This window comes from Ostrea edulis, chromosome 1, assembly GCF_947568905.1.
Source record: "Ostrea edulis chromosome 1, xbOstEdul1.1, whole genome shotgun sequence".
Taxonomy (NCBI): Eukaryota; Metazoa; Mollusca; class Bivalvia; order Ostreida; family Ostreidae; genus Ostrea; species Ostrea edulis.
The window spans coordinates 94,975,002-94,996,492 of NC_079164.1; the positions used below are offsets into that span (position 1 = coordinate 94,975,002).

Here is a 21,491-nt window from a genome sequence, read left to right on the forward strand (position 1 = left end):
AACTCAAATCATTTTAAAATACGACTAAATACTTAGTCCAAAACATAAATGATGCATGTTAGGCACTTTTACAAGATTTCTGTAAATAACCGTTGACAGAGGTGTAGTGCGAGAAGCGCACGGAACTCTGGGTAGAGAATGAGTCTATAACCTATAAATATTTACCCCTTGGGCAGCCTCGTGCATTTTCCATAAATTTAACGTCAAGGTAGACGAAGTGTATTGTGACGTCACAATAAGTCCGAGTCATTCTACTTTCATAGTTCGTAAGGCACAAAATATGCGGGTCTCTGATACACAGTTGAATCGCATGGTTTTGGTTGATACAAAAACAAGCAAGTAAATCAGCAATAAAGGAGAATGGAAATACAAAAACTGGTTATCATATCACTGTATTTCGTTGTTTGTACCTTCTACCGTAATACGTTGACGGCGCGGTGTTACCGTTAGGACGACCCCAGCTACATACAATGTAGATGAGCGGACTCCAATTTCAAACGTACTTTTGTAGTCTTGCTTTGTTTCGGTAAAATAAACAATTCATTGCATGAATGTTAGGGAGATATGAAGATTTATTCACCCAAGAAAAATCATATTCCCCTCGGGTGTTGCCCTCGGGGAATATGATTTTTCTTGGGTGAATAAATCTTCATATCTCCCTCACTATCATGCAATAAATGTATAATGTTTATAGACATAATGTGTTACTTATAAGAATCGTGATTATTTGTTACAGAGCCAATTTTGACGCAGAGCCAATTTTGATTCAGAAATGCCTCTTTAAAAAGAAATTAGATAGCATCTGGTATATTTAACAGTCGACTAGCATCGCTATAGAAACACAAAAATTCAGATTTACCTAGAAATGCTTCACAATAAGGAATTGTATCACCGGGTACACAAGTAACAATGCAGAAGAATGACGCTGGTTATATTTCTACTAGTCAAGTTAAAACTTGCATTACGTGGGTAAGTAACACTTATCTCTTCAGGTAAACCCCGACTTACATGTAACTCTCTCTCTCTCTCTCTCTCTCTCTCTCTCTGATATTACATGTTGCGAGTTCAATCCTGAGCCGTGAATCTGGAGAGAATCATGCGATCTGGTTTTCGAAAATGTCTTAGAACTGAGACATGTCTTAGGATGGTCTTGGGACATGCTTAAGTCATAAGACATGTATTCGATAAGTCCTAAGTTAGGATTCGTCATAAGATCGGACTCAATCTTAGGACGTCAAGCGACGTGTCTTAGGATGGTCTTAACATGGTCTAGAGTAAAGCCTTATTCTTCTCCACTTCATGATATAGCAATATCCGCAGACCCTCGGACGTGAAGTTTGGATTTCGTGGCATGTCTTTTCAATATTTACATTCACTGAATCTTTTTTCTCATATTTCTATTGAAATTGCTTTCATCAAGGACAATGAATGCATGTTTGTTGCAAACTACATGTAGTTTGTTCCGGGTTTTTAGTACCAACTACAGCCACCTGCCAAAAGTTTATAGACAAAATGGCGGATCTAAATTCCAACTTCACGGAAGTGGCTTGTTTTTTCTTTTGTAAATTCTATATATAGATAACGGGGATTTCGTATGCATACCACATATAAGTACAGGGTCTTGTGTCGTCATATGTGACGTCATATGTGGGTATTTATTTGATGATCGTCTGATACAAGCTTCTGAATCTAGCTATGGGAAAGTCTAAGAATTTATCGCCAGCTGTGAAACAAATTGTCGTAGACAGTTACAGACAAACGGGAAATTATTCTGAAACTGCTAGGGTATTGAAAATGGACCGGAAAACCGTGTATGCTGTTGTAAAACGGTGTGAAATTCGAGGAAGTGCGGGAAATGCTAAAAAATCGGGACGCCCCAGAAAAATGGACGTTAGAGACGAGCGTCAACTATTGCGGCTTGTAAAATTTAACCGTACCACTCCATTAAAAGACATAACAGGACAATTTAATCAAGGTAGGAAAGTTCCCGTGTCTGAAAGATCAATTCATCGTTATTTGTCAAAAAATAAGTACCATCGACGTGTATGCAGGAAAAAAATTAGGATTCGCGAACAAAATAGGAAAAACCGTGTGGCATGGGCGAGAGGTAAACGACGGTGGACTGTTGACTATAACTGGTCAAAAGTGATCTTCTCTGATGAATGTAAAGTTGTTTTGGGACAAAACAATCGAGTTTATATTTGGAGAAAGGCAGGAGAAGAATGGTTACCAGCGTGCATCAGCCCCGGCGCACCACCGAAACCTGCTATGAGTTTAATGTTGTGGGGATGCATTACCTGGAATGGAGTTGGCACACTAACGGTGGTTAATGGCAACATTAATGCAAATAAATATATTGATATCCTTGAAGAACAATTGTGGCCGGTTGTAGTGAAAAATTTTCCTACTAACGATTACATATTTCAAGATGACAATGCCCCGGTTCACCGTGCCCGAATTGTACAAGAATATAAACAAATAAACAGAATTCCAGGTATGTTTTGGCCAGCACAGTCACCTGATGCAAATATAATTGAAGACATTTGGTTTCTGTTGAAAAATAAACTTAAACGCAGACTTTCTAATATAAACAATGTCACTGACTTGGAGAGAAATATAAATGACATCTGGATTAACATACCCGTTACTTACATACGGAACCTCTATCGATCCCTACCTATCAGAATGTTGAAAATGATCAGATCAAAGGGATATATAACAAAATACTGAGGTAAGATTTATTCTCTTTGTAATTTCATAGCCACTGAAAATCCGTATTACGTTGACGTTTAGACATTGACGTCCGCCATTTGTCTATAAACTTTTGGCAGTTGGCTGTATCTGTGTATGGAGCGTCATCAAGGTCAAAGAGTGTTTCGCTTACGCGGGTCATGACTTTTTTCTGCAATGCTAGCTACCTTTATCACCCTATGAAACAACAAAGAAAGCATTTTATTTTTTTGATTAAAATTTGATTAAAAACTAATCTTCGTTGTTTTTATACAAACGTATTAATAGATATTTCGGAAAAGCACGGATAAATGTTTGGCGAACTTATTTTTGAACCATTGCCTAATACTTGTCCTTAATATAACAATATACATGTAAGTAGTATAACGCATCCCGATAGGCGGTTCAACTGAGTGCAGTTTTGAGTGCGGGTCGATAGGTGGTTCAACTGAGTGCAGTTTTGAGTGTAGTTTGGAGTGCGGGGTTTTATAGACGGGTCAAGCAGTTGGCCAGGTGGCCGGGGCCACCTGGCGTGGTCAAGCGGGGTTGGCGCGGTCAAGCTGGGCAGGTGGTGAGAGGTGGGGGGGGGGGATAGCGTGTGAACGTTTTGTATTCCTGGTGTATTCCTTTATGTTAAATTTTCAAATAAAAAGAATTAAAGAACAATGGTTGAAAGTTTACACATTTATTCAATGAACAAATTTACACATAATTTACCGACCTCGTCTTACAGCTGCCAGAAAATAGATAGGCGTTAGGTTTCGTTTTCATTTCTCGGAAACGCGGCTATTTCTGAAAATCGCTATGACTTTGTTTTGTAAACAATGAGCCCAGCTATTCGGTTAAGGAGGTGTGCTACACCAGATAAATTTGACGTAGATGAAAAGCGGAGGATATGTACAACAATGTTTTGAAGTTGAAAATTTTCAAATTTACTTTATTTTGTCAAAAAATACAGTTTTAGTGGAAGGTAATCTGAAAAAAAAAATTAAAACCCCTTCTGTACTCGAACCTCCGACCTACAGGTCAGCAGTCGGTATTCTAACCTACTGAGCTACTCAGCTAGGCATTTAAATCGAAAAGGAAAAGCCAAATATTGCTGATATCGATTTTTTCATCCATGTTTTCAAAGGAAGTCAGCCATTATGACGATGTAGATTACCACCTTAACATGCAAAGAGTTTATGCATATGTTCACTATATTGTGTGGTTTGAGTCAGATCTTTCTGCAGGAGAGGTCATTACTGCCCGTGAAGGACTGCAAAATTTAGGCCTATGCTCGGCGCTTACGGCCTTTGAGAAGGGAGGGATCTTTATCATGCCACACCTGCCGTGACACGAGACCTCGGTTTTTGCGATCTCATCCGAAAGACCGCCCCATTTAGTCGCATCTGACGACAAGCAAGGGGAAGTGAGGACTTATTCTAACCCGGATCCCATATAGTTTTACGCTATATATTTAATAAAATAATTCATTTTACTCTAAAAGTACTTTGGACCTAAACTCTAGTATGGATATAGCAGAACAGTTTTATAGTATATAAAAACAACTATCTGTGCACTTCGCACCCTATGAGATCACAACGAAAAAGTACGTCACGACGTACATCTTACAATTCATGTCTATATGGTGTCGTTATATTGATAGGCGTTATCAAGTGATAAGCCGTCTACGTGAAAAAATTTCTTGTCAAATAATATATTATTTCAATTTCGTATCAAATCACTCAACATTTTTATATTTGCGCGAAGGTCATAATTCACATTGTGACCTTGAAATCGCCCCTCTATTTTCTCCCGATCCCGATCATCACTACGTTATGTAAGAAAATCTAATTTACATAATGATTGCGAGCAGAGTGTAAAGGAGTGACGATATACGGTGTATGGTGGTGTATAAAGTGTATACATGTATATATAAATTTATATTCTTGTTACCAAAGGAAAAGTTAGGACACATTTCTGACACATAAAGAAACCCCCCTTTCCGCACTTGATTATGTCTGGCATACTCTTGAAAATGAAAAAAGAGTATCCTGCATTAGATGGTTGGGTCCTCCAGAAGGGGATGGATGGAACCATCTCCTCTTCCTCGAGTCGGGGAAGGAGAGTGACTAAATCTCCTGATGCACCAATGAGGTGCTAAATATAAATGCTCAATCTCATAAGCCAGGATTAAGCCTCTTAGCCAATGAAATTGCAGAAAACAAATTACGTTAGAGAAGACTGGCAACATCGAAATATTGATTTTACACAATGCAAGGTGAAGATAATATCATAACTCCGAAAAGGAATACAAATTAAAGTAAAGACTAGGACAAACACAGACCGTTGGACATAGCAGAGGTTGGACCAGGTGCCTAAGAGGAGTAACTATCCCCTCTCGACCGGTCACATCCGCCTTGAGGCCTATATTTTGACCAGGTATACGGAGTAATCCGTAGTCAAAATTAAGAACGGCATAACAATCGGCATTAAGCACGTCAGACAGCATCTGACCCAATGAGAGGTTGTATTGGCAAACTAGGCCATTATAATTGCCTTCCGAAAGAAATAGAAACTACCCCACAGCGGGTTTATTCCCCGGGTCTAAAATTTGGCGATTTGATGGCTCAAAGGTATGCTAATAATTTTAGCGGAATAAATTTTTAGCGGACAGGGAAGAATTGTCTCTATTTCAAATACTGAAGTCCCAATTAGGTGCATATTTGGCGCGTAAAATTTTGTCGGAAAGCTATCTAATCGCTAAAATAAGCCAATATTTAACCCCGCGGAAAAAAACCCGCTATACGGTATTTTAGACATACAAAACATGTTGTATATGCAATAACTACATGTACGTAATTTAAGGCTAGTCAACATCAAAATTGTTACACATCACACTAGCACTACATGTACGAGAATTCGAATGTAGTGAAACTGTGCTTACACATAAAATATATTTTAAAACACTAGTTCATTGAAGAACTGTTTGAATAGGTCACACAGGATTTTTTTACTGGAGTTGGACTTTTATAAAAGTAATATGTTACAAATTTACATAACCATAACCAATGAGATTCATATATAAAACCTCAACTATTATCTTTTAATATACAACTGTTGGTGTTATGATTTTCAAATTTGTAGTCCGTCGATGAGGACGTTAAATGACTGTTCCATATCAAGATCACAACCCCATGGCACGTAAAATGTATATGGTTTTCGAAAATAGCTGGTTCATTGCGGGCCGCCACAGGGTCTCAAAATTTTAAAATCCGTTCCATGCATCTCTATCAGTTTGTCACCGAAATATGACTAAAATATAAAAGACTACTGATCTTGGTACAAAGATATATACTTACAACAAGTATATTTCTAATATGTATATTTTCATGCATCCTTCCCATTATTTCTTAACGCTGTGCTGCTTTTTCTTCTTTTCTTTATGTACTGTATAAATTTGGTATTTAGGCCCGATGAGTCGAGTGTTTGATTTATTTCTAAACTGCCTGTTAACATAAAGTTTGTGAATAGACACATGTCACTATAAGTAAATAAATTACTATAGTGATGAACCTGCGGCGTATAAGCGGCATCTTCGTGAATATTAAGGTTTGATCTCTGCAACTTCCTGGGTCACTGCTTTCTGGTAATGAACTTTATCCTCAACAATGCCATGTAAACTTTGCGTTTGTGAAGTCAGTGAACTTTGATATTTGAACTGTGATGGTTGATGAACTTTTTAGCAACACTTTTGTATTTGTGTTGTATATGCATTTGTTATTGGGGCATGCTCTTTGATTGGCGACCCATTACTCATGTTGATATTTGATTTGTATTTGTAATTACATGTAATTCAAAACAACCGTGCCCATAATATCGTCATATCTATTATAATTAACTTCAAACAATTATTTTATTTTGTTACACTTTTCTGAGATAAAATGTTTTATAGACATAACGCGGTACTGTAAGAATCGTGATCATTTGTTACAGGGCTAATTTGTGTTACATATACTTTTTTAAAATTCTTAAGTGACACTAATAATTTTTTAAAAATCTGGTATCTTTAACAGATGACTTGCATCGCTATAGAAATACAAAAATTCTGATGAAAATAAAAAGATTTTACTTTAAGGAAGTAAAAATGTATTATGTAAGTAACAATGCAGAAGAATAACGCTGGCTTATATTTCTCCTACCGGTCGAGTTAAAACTTACATATACAAAAAGTATGTACATTATGGGGGTAAGTAAGACTTATTTTGAATCAGTGAACATTTATTTCTTCAGATCAACTCAACTTACATATAACTCTCTCATGTACAATCCTGAGCTGTGAATCTGGAGAGAATCGTGTTGAGATTATGATTTTCTCTGTGCTTTATGTAATTTTTAAAACTAGGTCATTTACATATTGCAACATCTGTATATCTGAAATTCAGAGAGAATCTTAATTCTGTATCTCTATTCGACACCTCACTAAACACCCGGCATTAGGCCTTAAATATATCTAAACAATATGAAGGTAAGCATGGGTACAATGACGAATCCTCACTATTACAGCCCTTTGTGTCATGCCTAAACTTTGTGACCTCAAGTCTGGTTTTCAGCTGCTGACGTCCCCACATAAAGAAGACTTTTCAAATAATGCGTAAAAATAGAAATCTCAAATGATGCGTAGAACAACTAAAACTTGTACGATCCTCTCAAACCGAGGATAAAATACATGAACTTGGATAGAACTGTCGCTCTCTGGGTGAAAAGTAGGATATATATATATATAGTTACAGTCCCAGCCCTTATAAAAACACCCTTCGATTAACAGTACAACTTTCTTCACTTGATTGATGTCGCCGTAGTTTTTTGCATCAACGCCTCAAAATTTTAATATAGAAAATTCCTAACATATTTTCATCTAATATCACGACACACAAATATTCATTAAATCCCCATGCAAACGGAAAACTTGCAGCTTCAATAAACGCCTCTTGACGTGGGTATATTAGGTTACCAGTCAGTTTCCCTTTTCACACATATTCAAATAACCTAATTGTCAAATAAATAAGGCGTGTAAAACATCGTAATATTATACAAATCTCGGTTTATGTGCGGAAATCTTGTTATTCATATGTGATAACCTTTATTTATATTCGGTGATCTTGATATTCGTATGGGAAAATTTTAATTTATATTCGAAAATCTTGATATTTATATGCGAAAATTTTGATGCATATTCAATAATCTTGATATTTATATGTGAAAAGTTTGTTGTATGCAGAAATGGAAAATTTATTTTCTTCCTTTTAATAAACTTCCAAATAACAATGAAAATCTTCATTTAGAAATAGCTTTAGATGCATTTATTCTATGCACATCAATATTATTGTATACGTTTTGGCGCAAGAAGTGCATGCTTATGAAGTTATATCGTCAACACCGCTATCCGACGCAATCGTAACTACATCAGTGTACTCGGCTATTTCCGTAACCGCAAATTAACCTCATATGTTGATCGACACCATCAGAGTCTGTTGCCATGTGTATACAAATGTATCTGAGGTCACAGTTGTATGTTACTATATGGAACGAAAGCTTTAAATGCGTCTAAGATTTAAGAAATGAAACTTCTAGCGCATTGATGAAAAAGTTTTCCGTCCAATGTTTCGTTTGATACATGCATCAAACAAAGAATTATAAGTTTTATTTCTTATCATTTAATAATGTTTTTAAGATAGAAAAACAAATAGTTTCTCCCATCAAAATGCTTGAATTAACGTTTCTGAAATGGCGCGTAGGAATACATATAGGCAAGAATGAAAACAACAACAAAACGGCATGGTTGTGCGTTCAGGTCAGGAACAGTTACTGTGCAGATTTAAATGGATTATACACCAAATTAAAGGTGCAATGGTTAAAAGCTGAATTAAATATAAAGGAAGATAACAAGTGGTGACTGGATTTATGCTGCATCGTGTTGGAGGAGACGTTGAACACTGGTTGTGTCGTTGGAACGGTGGAATGCAATTCGGCTCAATTTCAATATCGAGGAAAAAGTTCAAAACACACTCGTTGACTGAGCCCCATATAACACGGTTCAATTTCGTTGATATTTACCAGATCAGAAGTCACCACTTGTTCCGTCATGTTTTCGATCTCGTAAAGCAGACGATTCATACCGGGAACTCGTATAATCTGTCTACTTCTACCAGTAAGTGGTCTACGTCATCAAGTTGACTATTCTGCCACGTCATCGCCTATGTATGTTGTTTCTTTAAATTAATTTGTATTTTATTCATATCTTTAGTTGTGCTAATTTTTGATAGCAATGAAAAACAAAAATCAAACAAATGCATTTCGTTATATATAATGCTTGTGTGGAAAATCCCGTTCTATAAATAGCACTAAAATTAGAACGGAGAAGACGCACTCCAGAGAAAAGTAGTCCCGCGTGTTTAGTGCAGATGAACTCTGAACGAAATTTTGACAGAGAAATCAAACGAATTTTTCAACCAATCAGCATCGTTTATAAGTCATCACTTTAAAAGTTATTAAATGATATACATATCTAAGGTATTCTACCACTATCAATTTCTGCTTATATGTTATGAATTAGAGTGAATAAGACGTTAATGTTACTAAAACTGAATCTGTAGTGAAAATCTAAATAGCACATTATACAGGGATTCAGTTCTGACCTTTTAACTTCATTCACAAGCGCGATTCCGGAGAAGAAATACATCGATTTGATGCAATTCTTGCGCCGATCCACGTCCGAGTTAGCTATGACGTCATAACCTACTGCACTACGTTTCGATCAATTTAATTAAAATCAGATCCTAAGATACGCTCACAATCGCTACAATAGGGGGTTGTGATCTTTGACTCTTTGGCACAGGACACCCTTTAATGTGCCATCTGACGACATAAAAGTTAAAAAATACATGAACAAGTAAAGCATATCATTTCGTGGACATGTATATGCACAGTTGTATTATAAAAGTATTCAAATTTTTCTGTAAAAATCGCATTCTTGTAAATATTGTATAATGAAATGATTTTCAATATTTGTGAAAAGTTCTTGCATTGATTGCACATTATCAAAAAGTCTTTTTCGTATGGGCGTAAAATCACTGCATTCTAAAAGAATGTTATATATCGTTAATGAACAGTCACAAGATATACATTCAGGCTGAAGTTCTCTGTTTAATAGGTAATAATGGGTTAATTTTGAATGTCCAACGCACATTCTCGAAATAATCACTTCGTCCTGGCGTTTCATTACGATGTTACACGGTTTGTTTACTGTTTTGAATAGAATAAAGTTTACCTGAGTCACAGAAATCCCAATAGATTTGCCAAAGAGAACTTGCATATAGTTTTATGAAATATTTTATATCGATGTAGGGAGTTTTAAAGTGTACAATATCATCTTTGCCACTATGTCTGCTTTGGTGAAAGAACAACTTCACTAGAATACACTAGAATATCAAAGTAAATAGGAACTCGATTTTAGCCAAAAACGTCAGGACCAAGTTTCGCTGTCAAGAATCCAAATTTGTGCATTCAAAATTAACTTATTTTGCATTGTTGATTCCTGTACTTCAGCACGATTGTATTTTGTGACTGTCTTTTAGAGAGACAACTGTAACGGGAAGCAGTGTATGCTGGGACAGAAATTAGTCTAGTTCTCCCATAGTACAAGTTTATCGTCTTGATTAAAAGAACTCACTGTCAATAGTACTTGGGACCAGAACTTATTATACTACATAGATTATGACAGACAGTTTCCGTGTAGTACCCAGGCTCGGTTGTGATTCCCAGGTGATTTTCAACACGTTGTTTGAAATGAAAATACCTGTAAAGTTTACAAATTTATCATACCAAAGTAAATATTGTTTTAGAGTAGTTAATAACAAATAAGTTTTCCATTGAGAATGAATGAGTATAACGAGAGTGGAATGTAAAATGTGCGCAAAATAAATGCACAGAATTATGAGAAATTAATAAGTACTGAAATGATAACAAAACTAAAGTTATGACACGAACAAGCGTCCATGCACTATCAAACTATACAGTGATATAAAACTAGCGGGCTTCCATATACCTCAAAGTTATATAGGACTGGTCTAAATATGCACACTGGGCTAAATCTATAAGTACTAACTCTGTTAAATACACTGACAGTGTACTAATAGACCATGGGCCAGTAACACTCCCCCCCCTCAAGGTTTTTTTCTACCCTATGATATTTTGAAAGTGTGTATAAAATAAAGATAAATGAAGGTTGTTTGACAAATTTATGTTGGGGCGTTTTCAAGATATGGCCATTCAACATGGAACAACGAAGATCAGTGAGAAATACGTATAAAAAAGAAGACAGTGTAATATGGAAAGTGGTACTGAATATATTTTTTAATGTCTACAAAATACAATTTTCATAGATACATTTCATTCGTGTCTTATGAAATTATACAGTCCCAAAATGACTATTATTATTAGGATGTTCAACAGTATATTAACAGTATAATACACGGTTCATTTAGATACTATACATGCATGACCCCAATCTCCCAAAGAGTGTTGTTATTAGGTATACATTAGCTCTTTCCTGAGTGTAAAAATATGGTATGCCTTTGTAGAAGAAAATGGAAGATATAGTCCGAACGCAAATCCATGGCATAAACCTATAATTTTGACCTTGGGATCAAAGGTCAAGGTCATGAATGTACATGACACATCGTCTCATGGTGATACACTCATGTGTCAAATATGGTATGCCTATGTCAAAGAACAAAGAAGTTATGGCCCGGACACGAATCCATTGTAAAAAAAAAACCCTTTAATTTTGACCTTGAGGACAAGGGTCAAGGTCATATAGAGGTCATGAAGGTACACGACACATCGACTCATGGTGATCCACCTGTGTGCCAAATATGGTATGCCTAAGTCAAAGAACAAAGAAGTTATGGCCCGGACATGAATCTGCACATACGGACGGACGGACAGACAGACAGACAGACAAGAGTGATTCCTATATACCCCCCTGAACAATCCCCAACTATAATATTTAAATATTACGATTTGTACTAAACCTATAGTTTGGAAAATTATTCGGATTTCGTGCATGGAATGTGAAATTCCGGTTATTTTTAGAACATAAAAAGTAAAAATTCACTTATCCCCCAGGCCTCGATCCAAAAAAACTCTTAACTTCTATGCAGTATGTAATATACTAATTTACAATTCATTAATATTTATTGGATCGAGGCTTGGGGGTTATACAAAGTTTTGGTGCATATTGTTGGATATTATCAACTTTTACAAAAATAACACAACTGTTATGGGTTCTACATGTTATAATTTCTATATGCGTGAATTTTCGCGGAAAAAACACACTGGATTTCTAAAGAAGAAGGTCTAAGCTATTTCATACCATGATGGAATTTTGGAATGAAGAGACTTTATTTTACTCAAAATTACAGGGCCATATTTGGGTATTCGTGGCTCTTGTTCTTTCCCTTTATCGGAGCACTTGGTCTCTTATAGATATAGGAAGTCTCATAATTGTTCATGAAAAAGTGAAGATAATGAACAATCTTATAATGATTACACAATTGAGAGTAGGGTAAACACGGATCCTTGTTAAAGTAAATATGAGTGGTGGCAACTGCTATGCATTATTTTTGTATGGGGACGCCTTAATTCAATGAGAAACAATTTCTCGGAATTAGGAAAAGATAAAACCAATTTGTGTGTTTTACATATTATTGAACATGCATTTTTTAAAACCATTTATAAGAACACATGGACACAAGTCAATACAGTTTGAACGCAATCGCACAAGTTCTCTCTTCTTTTTAGGGGTTCCAGGGTTTCTAAATAAATACAAAATAACAAGTTGTACTCTTTATTTCATGCATAGATATGCATAAACATAGAAAACATGTCATTCAAGCAGTGTCAAAAGTAGGTCGAATCGGAAGTGCAATATCAAATGGGTGTGTGATAAAGTTAATGCGTTATCTCACTTGCAATATTGTAGCGGTCAGTATAAGAGGGATCTTATACTACCTCGCTAGAGAGCTAGCTTTTCTAGTGATGTGGTAGAGTCTCTCTCTTGATCACGCAAGTTAAGCAACGGCGAGCGTGTTCAGCACTTGGCTTGGTGACCGCTACACGTTACAATATACACCACATGTATGACACACACATAGACGCTGAAATCATCCCGTTTGTCCTGAAGTTGAATTGTTAGTTAGCCATTAAAATCTATTTATGAAAATTGAAGGTATCGAACAGTGATCAATCTCATAACTTCTTTAAGGAATACAAAATAGGGAGTTGTTTATTTATGCAATTGATATAATTATGATCTTCCCTCTGATCATCGAATATTTTTCGATCTTTATGATGATTTATTATAATTATACAGTGTTTTGAAAACTTCTAAATCATACAGTTTTCAAAACATTATTATGTACAGAGAATTTTAAAAATCAACTTGAAATTGTTATAAAAATTGCCAACGAAATGATAACTTCTTTAAAAGCTGACAACAATATAAATGTAGTGGGTTTTTTTTTTCAGGTTTGTCGACATATTCCGTGGAGAAAATTCAAGAATGTTAAACGGCATCCTGTCGAAACAGTGCTTTGTTTACTTGTTTGCTTGTTGTTTATTTTCGTCTGGACTTTCTCACCCGCCGGGACGGCACCTTCGACCACACCCATGACAACGCCTTCGACGGCACAAATGATGACACCTTCGACCACACCCATCACAACATCTTCAAACGCACCCACGACACCCTTGACCGCACCTAGGACAGCATGCAATGATAAAATAGAGCTTTTACAGTGTTCATTTAAAGAATCCACATCTGATGACGCATTGGACATCAATGATAAAAGGGCTGTTGTGCGTGTAGCAAAGGAAATCGCACAAATTGAAGGTTTAGTTATGCTCACGTTTATGAATACAGCATTTCAACCATTTCTTGTCAATTGGATGTGCCATACGAAAAGCATGGTCAGGCAATCTCAGATTTTAGTTATAGTAACTGAGCTAAATATAAAGAATGAAATTCGTACTCTTTATCCAAAATTGAATGTTGTTTGCCTGAGCAACTTAAAACAACTCAATGAGAAGCAGAAATACTGTTCTGCCGGATTTATGCGGATTGGCATTTACAGAACCATAGTTGTGAACTGGATAATTCAGGAAAATATACCCGTATTTCTGTTTGAACTGGACGCAATGTGGTTACAAAATCCTTTACCATTTCTGATTGATACAGAGCCGTACGATTTAGCCATTATACCGACCTATGATAAATCCTTCGAGGCAGCGATCGGATTTTACTACATGAGAGCAAGCAAACGTATGAAACAATTTTGGCGGGAATTGATTCGTCGACTCATTGACTTGAAGAACATGTTTTCTTGTTTGAGAAATGAAGATCTCGTTAGAGAGAGAGATAACGACCAAATGGTTCTGCATGATATGATCAAGGAACATTATAAAAATATTATGATATACTTTTTACCACTAGATAGATTTATTGACGGAAAGTGGTATTGGAACCCGGATACACGAACATTAAGAGACGCCTTCATATTGAATTTTAATTTTATCATTGGAGTTGATAACAAAATAATTCGTGCTAAAAATTTTGAACACTGGTTTGTATCCGATGACAATGTTACTTGTTTGCCTCACAGGTATACACGTTTTCGTAATCAGTTGAGTGGATTAATGTGAATGAAAAAGAATCAGAACTTTACTGAAATATTGATTTAAAAAAGAAACTGGATTTTAGCCTATAACGTCAGGATTAGGGTTCTCTTTCAAGAATCCAAAATAGCCATTCCAACTCTTGTTTATCTTCATCTTTTTGTTGAATCCTGAATTTCAACCCGAAAGTGTTTTTGTGACTGTCATTTAAATACGTAGTAACTGAATATCATTTATATTATATTCAACATTTGTAACTATATGCTTACGGAAAATTCACGCGCTTATTACATGATCGCATTTCCCCCACGCGTAAATATTTACCTTTACAGTATGTTGAACACTTTGTTTGAAATGAAAATACATCTCAATTTACAATTTTTTTGTAACACAAGTAAATATGGCTTTAGGGTAGTTAATAACAAATAATAAGTTTTCCATTGAAAATGAACGTAACCAAAGGGTACTCATAATAATTGAACAGAATTATCAAAAATGGATAAGTATTGAAATGATAAAACAAATAATAAAAAAAAATCTAAAGTTATGACGCTAACAAGCTTCCATACACTATTAAAATATACAGTTTTATAACACCAGCGGGCTTCCATATACATTACGTCTCCATATGAGTGAAAAATTGTCGAGCGAGACGTTAAGGAAGATACAATCAATTAACCATATACCACAAAGTAATATAGGACACCACAAAGTAATATAGGACTAATATAGATATACACACTGGCCTAAATATATAACTCTGTTACTACTAAGTTAAGGAATATCTAATTCTACCCTGAACCATAGTATATCGACTATACTAAGGTATCTACATGTTATAAGGTAAAATCTAACAACTAAAACTCTTTCCCGAACACTACATTATGTTTATGTACTGCATATTGAAAACCCTACTCTATGTAGAAGAACAGAAGCGAACACGAAGTTCTTTTAAAGCAAGAACCTCAGTTCTTGACCCTAGCAAAGTGACTAAATCGTCGAAGGTGTAGATTTAGAGCGCAGACTACCCAGTAGGGGCCCTGCTACACTAGGTTTGTTGCGGCGAGGCGACGATGGTGGTCGACCCTCGGATCCCCTGCACACGGGGACGGGTCTTCTTGAAGATCCGGGGATGGTTGGGTCCTCCAGAAGGGGATGGATGGAACCATCTCCTCTTCCTCGAGTCGGGGAAGGAGAGTGACTAAATCTCCTGATGCACCAATGAGGTGCTAAATATAAATGCTCAATCTCATAAGCCAGGATTAAGCCTCTTAGTCAATGAAATTGCAGAAAACAAATTACGTTAGAGAAGACTAACAACATCGAAATATTGATTTTACACAATGCAAGGTGAAGATAATATCATAACTCCGAAAAGGAATACAAATTAAAGTAAAGACTATGACAAACACAGACCGTTGGACATAGCAGAGGTTGGACCAGGTGCCTAAGAGGAGTAACTATCCCCTCTCGACCGGTCACATCCGCCTTGAGGCCTATATTTTGACCAGGTATACGGAGTAATCCGTAGTCAAAATTAAGAACGGCATAACAATCGGCATTAAGCACGTCAGACAGCATCTGACCCAATGAGAGGTTGTATTGGCAAACTAGGCCATTATAATTGCCTTACGAAAGAAATAGAAACTACCCCACAGCGGGTTTATTCCGCGGGTCTAAAATTTGGCGATTTGATGGCTCAAAGGTATGCTAATAATTTTAGCGGAATAAATTTTTAGCGGACAGGGAAGAATTGTCTCTATTTCAAATACTGAAGTCCCAATTAGGTGCATATTTGGCGCGTAAAATTTTGTCGGAAAGCTATCTAATCGCTAAAATAAGCCAATATTTAACCCCGCGGAAAAAAACCCGCTATACGGTATTTTAGACATACAAAACATGTTGTATATGCAATAACTACATGTACGTAATTTAAGGCTAGTCAACATCAAAATTGTTACACATCACACTAGCACTACATGTACGAGAATTCGAATGTAGTGAAACTGTGCTTACACATAAAATATATTTTAAAACACTAGTTCATTGAAGAACTGTTTGAATAGGTCACACAGGATTTTTTTTACTGGAGTTGGACTTTTATAAAAGTAATATGTTACAAATTTACATAACCATAACCAATGAGATTCATATATAAAACCTCAACTATTATCTTTTAATATACAACTGTTGGTGTTATGATTTTCAAATTTGTAGTCCGTCGATGAGGACGTTAAATGACTGTTCCATATCAAGATCACAACCCCATGGCACGTAAAATGTATATGGTTTTCGAAAATAGCTGGTTCATTGCGGGCCGCCACAGGGTCTCAAAATTTTAAAATCCGTTCCATGCATCTCTATCAGTTTGTCACCGAAATATGACTAAAATATAAAAGACTACTGATCTTGGTACAAAGATATATACTTACAACAAGTATATTTCTAATATGTATATTTTCATGCATCCTTCCCATTATTTCTTAACGCTGTGCTGCTTTTTCTTCTTTTCTTTATGTACTGTATAAATTTGGTATTTAGGCCCGATGAGTCGAGTGTTTGATTTATTTCTAAACTGCCTGTTAACATAAAGTTTGTGAATAGACACATGTCACTATACATAAATAAATTACTATAGTGATGAACCTGCGGCGTATAAGCGGCATTTTCGTGAATATTAAGGTTTGATCTCTGCAACTTCCTGGGTCACTGCTTTCTGGTAATGAACTTTATCCTCAACAATACTTTTGTATTTGTGTTGTATATGCATTTGTTATTGGGGCATGCTCTTTGATTGGCGACCCATTACTCATGTTGATATTTGATTTGTATTTGTAATTACATGTAATTCAAAACAACCGTGCCCATAATATCGTCATATCTATTATAATTAACTTCAAACAATTATTTTATTTTGTTACACTTTTCTGAGATAAAATGTTTTATAGACATAACGCGGTACTGTAAGAATCGTGATCATTTGTTACAGGGCTAATTTGTGTTACATATACTTTTTTAAAATTCTTAAGTGACACTAATAATTTTTTAAAAATCTGGTATCTTTAACAGATGACTTGCATCGCTATAGAAATACAAAAATTCTGATGAAAATAAAAAGATTTTACTTTAAGGAAGTAAAAATGTATTATGTAAGTAACAATGCAGAAGAATAACGCTGGCTTATATTTCTCCTACCGGTCGAGTTAAAACTTACATATACAAAAAGTATGTACATTATGGGGGTAAGTAAGACTTATTTTGAATCAGTGAACATTTATTTCTTCAGATCAACTCAACTTACATATAACTCTCTCATGTACAATCCTGAGCTGTGAATCTGGAGAGAATCGTGTTGAGATTATGATTTTCTCTGTGCTTTATGTAATTTTTAAAACTAGGTCATTTACATATTGCAACATCTGTATATCTGAAATTCAGAGAGAATCTTAATTCTGTATCTCTATTCGACACCTCGCTAAACACCCGGCATTAGGCCTTAAATATATCTAAACAATATGTAGGTAAGCATTGGTACAATGACGAATCCTCACTATTACAGCCCTTTGTGTCATGCCTAAACTTTGTGACCTCAAGTCTGGTTTTCAGCTGCTGACGTCCCCACATAAAGAAGACTTCTCAAATAATGCGTAAAAATAGAAATCTCAAATGATGCGTAGAACAACTAAAACTTGTACGATCCTCTCAAACCGAGGATAAAATACATGAACTTGGATAGAACTGTAGCTCTCTGGGTGAAAAGTAGGATATATATATATATAGTTACAGTCCCAGCCCTTATAAAAACACCCTTCGATTAACAGTACAACTTTCTTCACTTGATTGATGTCGCCGTAGTTTTTTGCATCAACGCCTCAAAATTTTAATATAGAAAATTCCTAACATATTTTCATCTAATATCACGACACACAAATATTCATTAAATCCCCATGCAAACGGAAAACTTGCAGCTTCAATAAACGCCTCTTGACGTGGGTATATTAGGTTACCAGTCAGTTTCCCTTTTCACACATATTCAAATAACCTAATTGTCAAATAAATAAGGCGTGTAAAACATTGTAATATTATACAAATCTCGGTTTATGTGCGGAAATCTTGTTATTCATATGTGATAACCTTTATTTATATTCGGTGATCTTGATATTCGTATGGGAAAATTTTAATTTATATTCGAAAATCTTGATATTTATATGCGAAAATTTTGATGCATATTCAATAATCTTGATATTTATATGTGAAAAGTTTGTTGTATGCAGAAATGGAAAATTTATTTTCTTCCCTTTAATAAACTTCCAAATAACAATGAAAATCTTCATTTAGAAATAGCTTTAGATGCATTTATTCTATGCACATCAATATTATTGTATACGTTTTGGCGCAAGAAGTGCATGCTTATGAAGTTATATCGTCAACACCGCTATCCGACGCAATCGTAACTACATCAGTGTACTCGGCTATTTCCGTAACCGCAAATTAACCTCATATGTTGATCGACACCATCAGAGTCTGTTGCCATGTGTATACAAATGTATCTGAGGTCACAGTTGTATGTTACTATATGGAACGAAAGCTTTAAATGCGTCTAAGTTTTAAGAAATGAAACTTCTAGCGCATTGATGAAAAAGTTTTCCGTCCAATGTTTCGTTTGATACATGCATCAAACAAAGAATTATAAGTTTTATTTCTTATCATTTAATAATGTTTTTAAGATAGAAAAACAAATAGTTTCTCCCATCAAAATGCTTGAATTAACGTTTCTGAAATGGCGCGTAGGAATACATATAGGCAAGAATGAAAACAACAACAAAACGGCATGGCTGTGCGTTCAGGTCAGGAACAGTTACTGTGCAGATTTAAATGGATTATACGCCAAATTAAAGGTGCAATGGTTAAAAGCTGAATTAAATATAAAGGAAGATAACAAGTGGTGACTGGATTTATGCTGCATCGTGTTGGAGGAGACGTTGAACACTGGTTGTGTCTTTGGAACGGTGGAATGCAATTCGGCTCAATTTCAATATCGAGGAAAAAGTTCAAAACACACTCGTTGACTGAGCCCCATATAACACGGTTCAATTTCGTTGATATTTACCAGATCAGAAGTCACCACTTGTTCCGTCATGTTTTCGATCTCGTAAAGCAGACGATTCATACCGGGAACTCGTATAATCTGTCTACTTCTACCAGTAAGTGGTCTACGTCATCAAGTTGACTATTCTGCCACGTCATCGCCTATGTATGTTGTTTCTTTAAATTAATTTGTATTTTATTCATATCTTTAGTTGTGCTTATTTTTGATAGCAATGAAAAACAAAAATCAAACAAATGCATTTCGTTATATATAATGCTTGTGTGGAAAATCCCGTTCTATAAATAGCACTAAAATTAGAACGGAGAAGACGCACTCCAGAGAAAAGTAGTCCCGCGTGTTTAGTGCAGATGAACTCTGAACGAAATTTTGACAGAAAAATCAAACGAATTTTTCAACCAATCAGCATCGTTTATAAGTCATCACTTTAAAAGTTATTAAATGATATACATATCTAAGGTATTCTACCACTATCAATTTCTGCTTATATGTTATGAATTAGAGTGAATAAGACGTTAATGTTACTAAAACTGAATCTTTGGTGAAAATCTAAATAGCACATTATACAGGGATTCAGTTCTGACCTTTTAACTTCATTCACAAGCGCGATTCCGGAGAAGAAATACATCGATTTGATGCAATTCTTGCGCCGATCCACGTCCGAGTTAGCTATGACGTCATAACCTACTGCACTACGTTTCGATCAATTTAATTAAAATCAGATCCTAAGATACGCTCACAATCGCTACAATAGGGGGTTGTGATCTTTGACTCTTTGGCACAGGACACCCTTTAATGTGCCATCTGACGACATAAAAGTTAAACAATACATGAACAAGTAAAGCATATCATTTCGTGGACATGTATATGCACAGTTGTATTATAAAAGTATTCAAATTTTTCTGTAAAAATCGCATTCTTGTAAATATTGTATAATGAAATGATTTTCAATATTTGTGAAAAGTTCTTGCATTGATTGCACATAATCAAAAAGTCTTTTTCGTATGGGCGTAAAATCACTGCATTCTAAAAGAATGTTATATATCGTTAATGAACAGTCACAAGATATACATTCAGGCTGAAGTTCTCTGTTTAATAGGTAATAATGGGTCAATTTTGAATGTCCAACGCACATTCTCGAAATAATCACTTCGTCCTGGCGTTTCATTACGATGTTACACGGTTTGTTTACTGTTTTGAATAGAATAAAGTTTACCTGAGTCACAGAAATCCCAATAGATTTGCCAAAGAGAACTTGCATATAGTTTTATGAAATATTTTATATCGATGTAGGGAGTTTTAAAGTGTACAATATCATCTTTGCCACTATGTCTGCTTTGGTGAAAGAACAACTTCACTAGAATACACTAGAATATCAAAGTAAATAGGAACTCGATTTTAGCCAAAAACGTCAGGACCAAGTTTCGCTGTCAAGAATCCAAATTTGTGCATTCAAAATTAACTTATTTTGCATTGTTGATTCCTGTACTTCAGCACGATTGTATTTTGTGACTGTCTTTTAGAGAGACAACTGTAACGGGAAGCAGTGTATGCTGGGACAGAAATTAGTCTAGTTCTCCCATAGTACAAGTTTATCGTCTTGATTAAAAGAACTCACTGTCAATAGTACTTGGGACCAGAACTTATTATACTACATAGATTATGACAGACAGTTTCCGTGTAGTACCCAGGCTCGGTTGTGATTCCCAGGTGATTTTCAACACGTTGTTTGAAATAAAAATACCTGTAAAGTTTACAAATTTATCATACCAAAGTAAATATTGTTTTAGAGTAGTTAATAACAAATAAGTTTTCCATTGAGAATGAATGAGTATAACGAGAGTGGAATGTAAAATGTGCGCAAAATAAATGCACAGAATTATGAGAAATTAATAAGTACTGAAATGATAACAAAACTAAAGTTATGACACGAACA

The 21,491-nt window shown here is 35.4% G+C and overlaps 1 protein-coding gene across 1 annotated transcript; it reads left to right on the forward strand.

The window, feature by feature from the left end:
* The first annotated feature begins 763 nt into the window (after positions 1–763).
* Positions 764–14,675, forward strand: LOC125673026 (uncharacterized). Its single transcript, XM_048909278.2, has 2 exons — positions 764–969; positions 13,303–14,675. Exons 1-2 carry the CDS (start codon positions 910–912, stop codon positions 14,473–14,475), a joined length of 1,233 nt encoding a protein of 410 aa, XP_048765235.2. The 5' UTR covers positions 764–909; the 3' UTR covers positions 14,476–14,675.
* The last annotated feature ends 6,816 nt before the right edge of the window (positions 14,676–21,491 follow it).

Excerpts from the sequence above, each read along its gene's own strand:
- LOC125673026 (XM_048909278.2), top strand. The coding sequence starts at position 910 with ATGCAGAAGAATGACGCTGGTTATATTTCTACTAGTCAAGTTAAAACT. Across the intron at positions 970-13,302 it reads TTAAAACTTGCATTACGTGG|GTTTGTCGACATATTCCGTG; the intron begins GTAAGTAACACT and ends TTTTTTTTTCAG.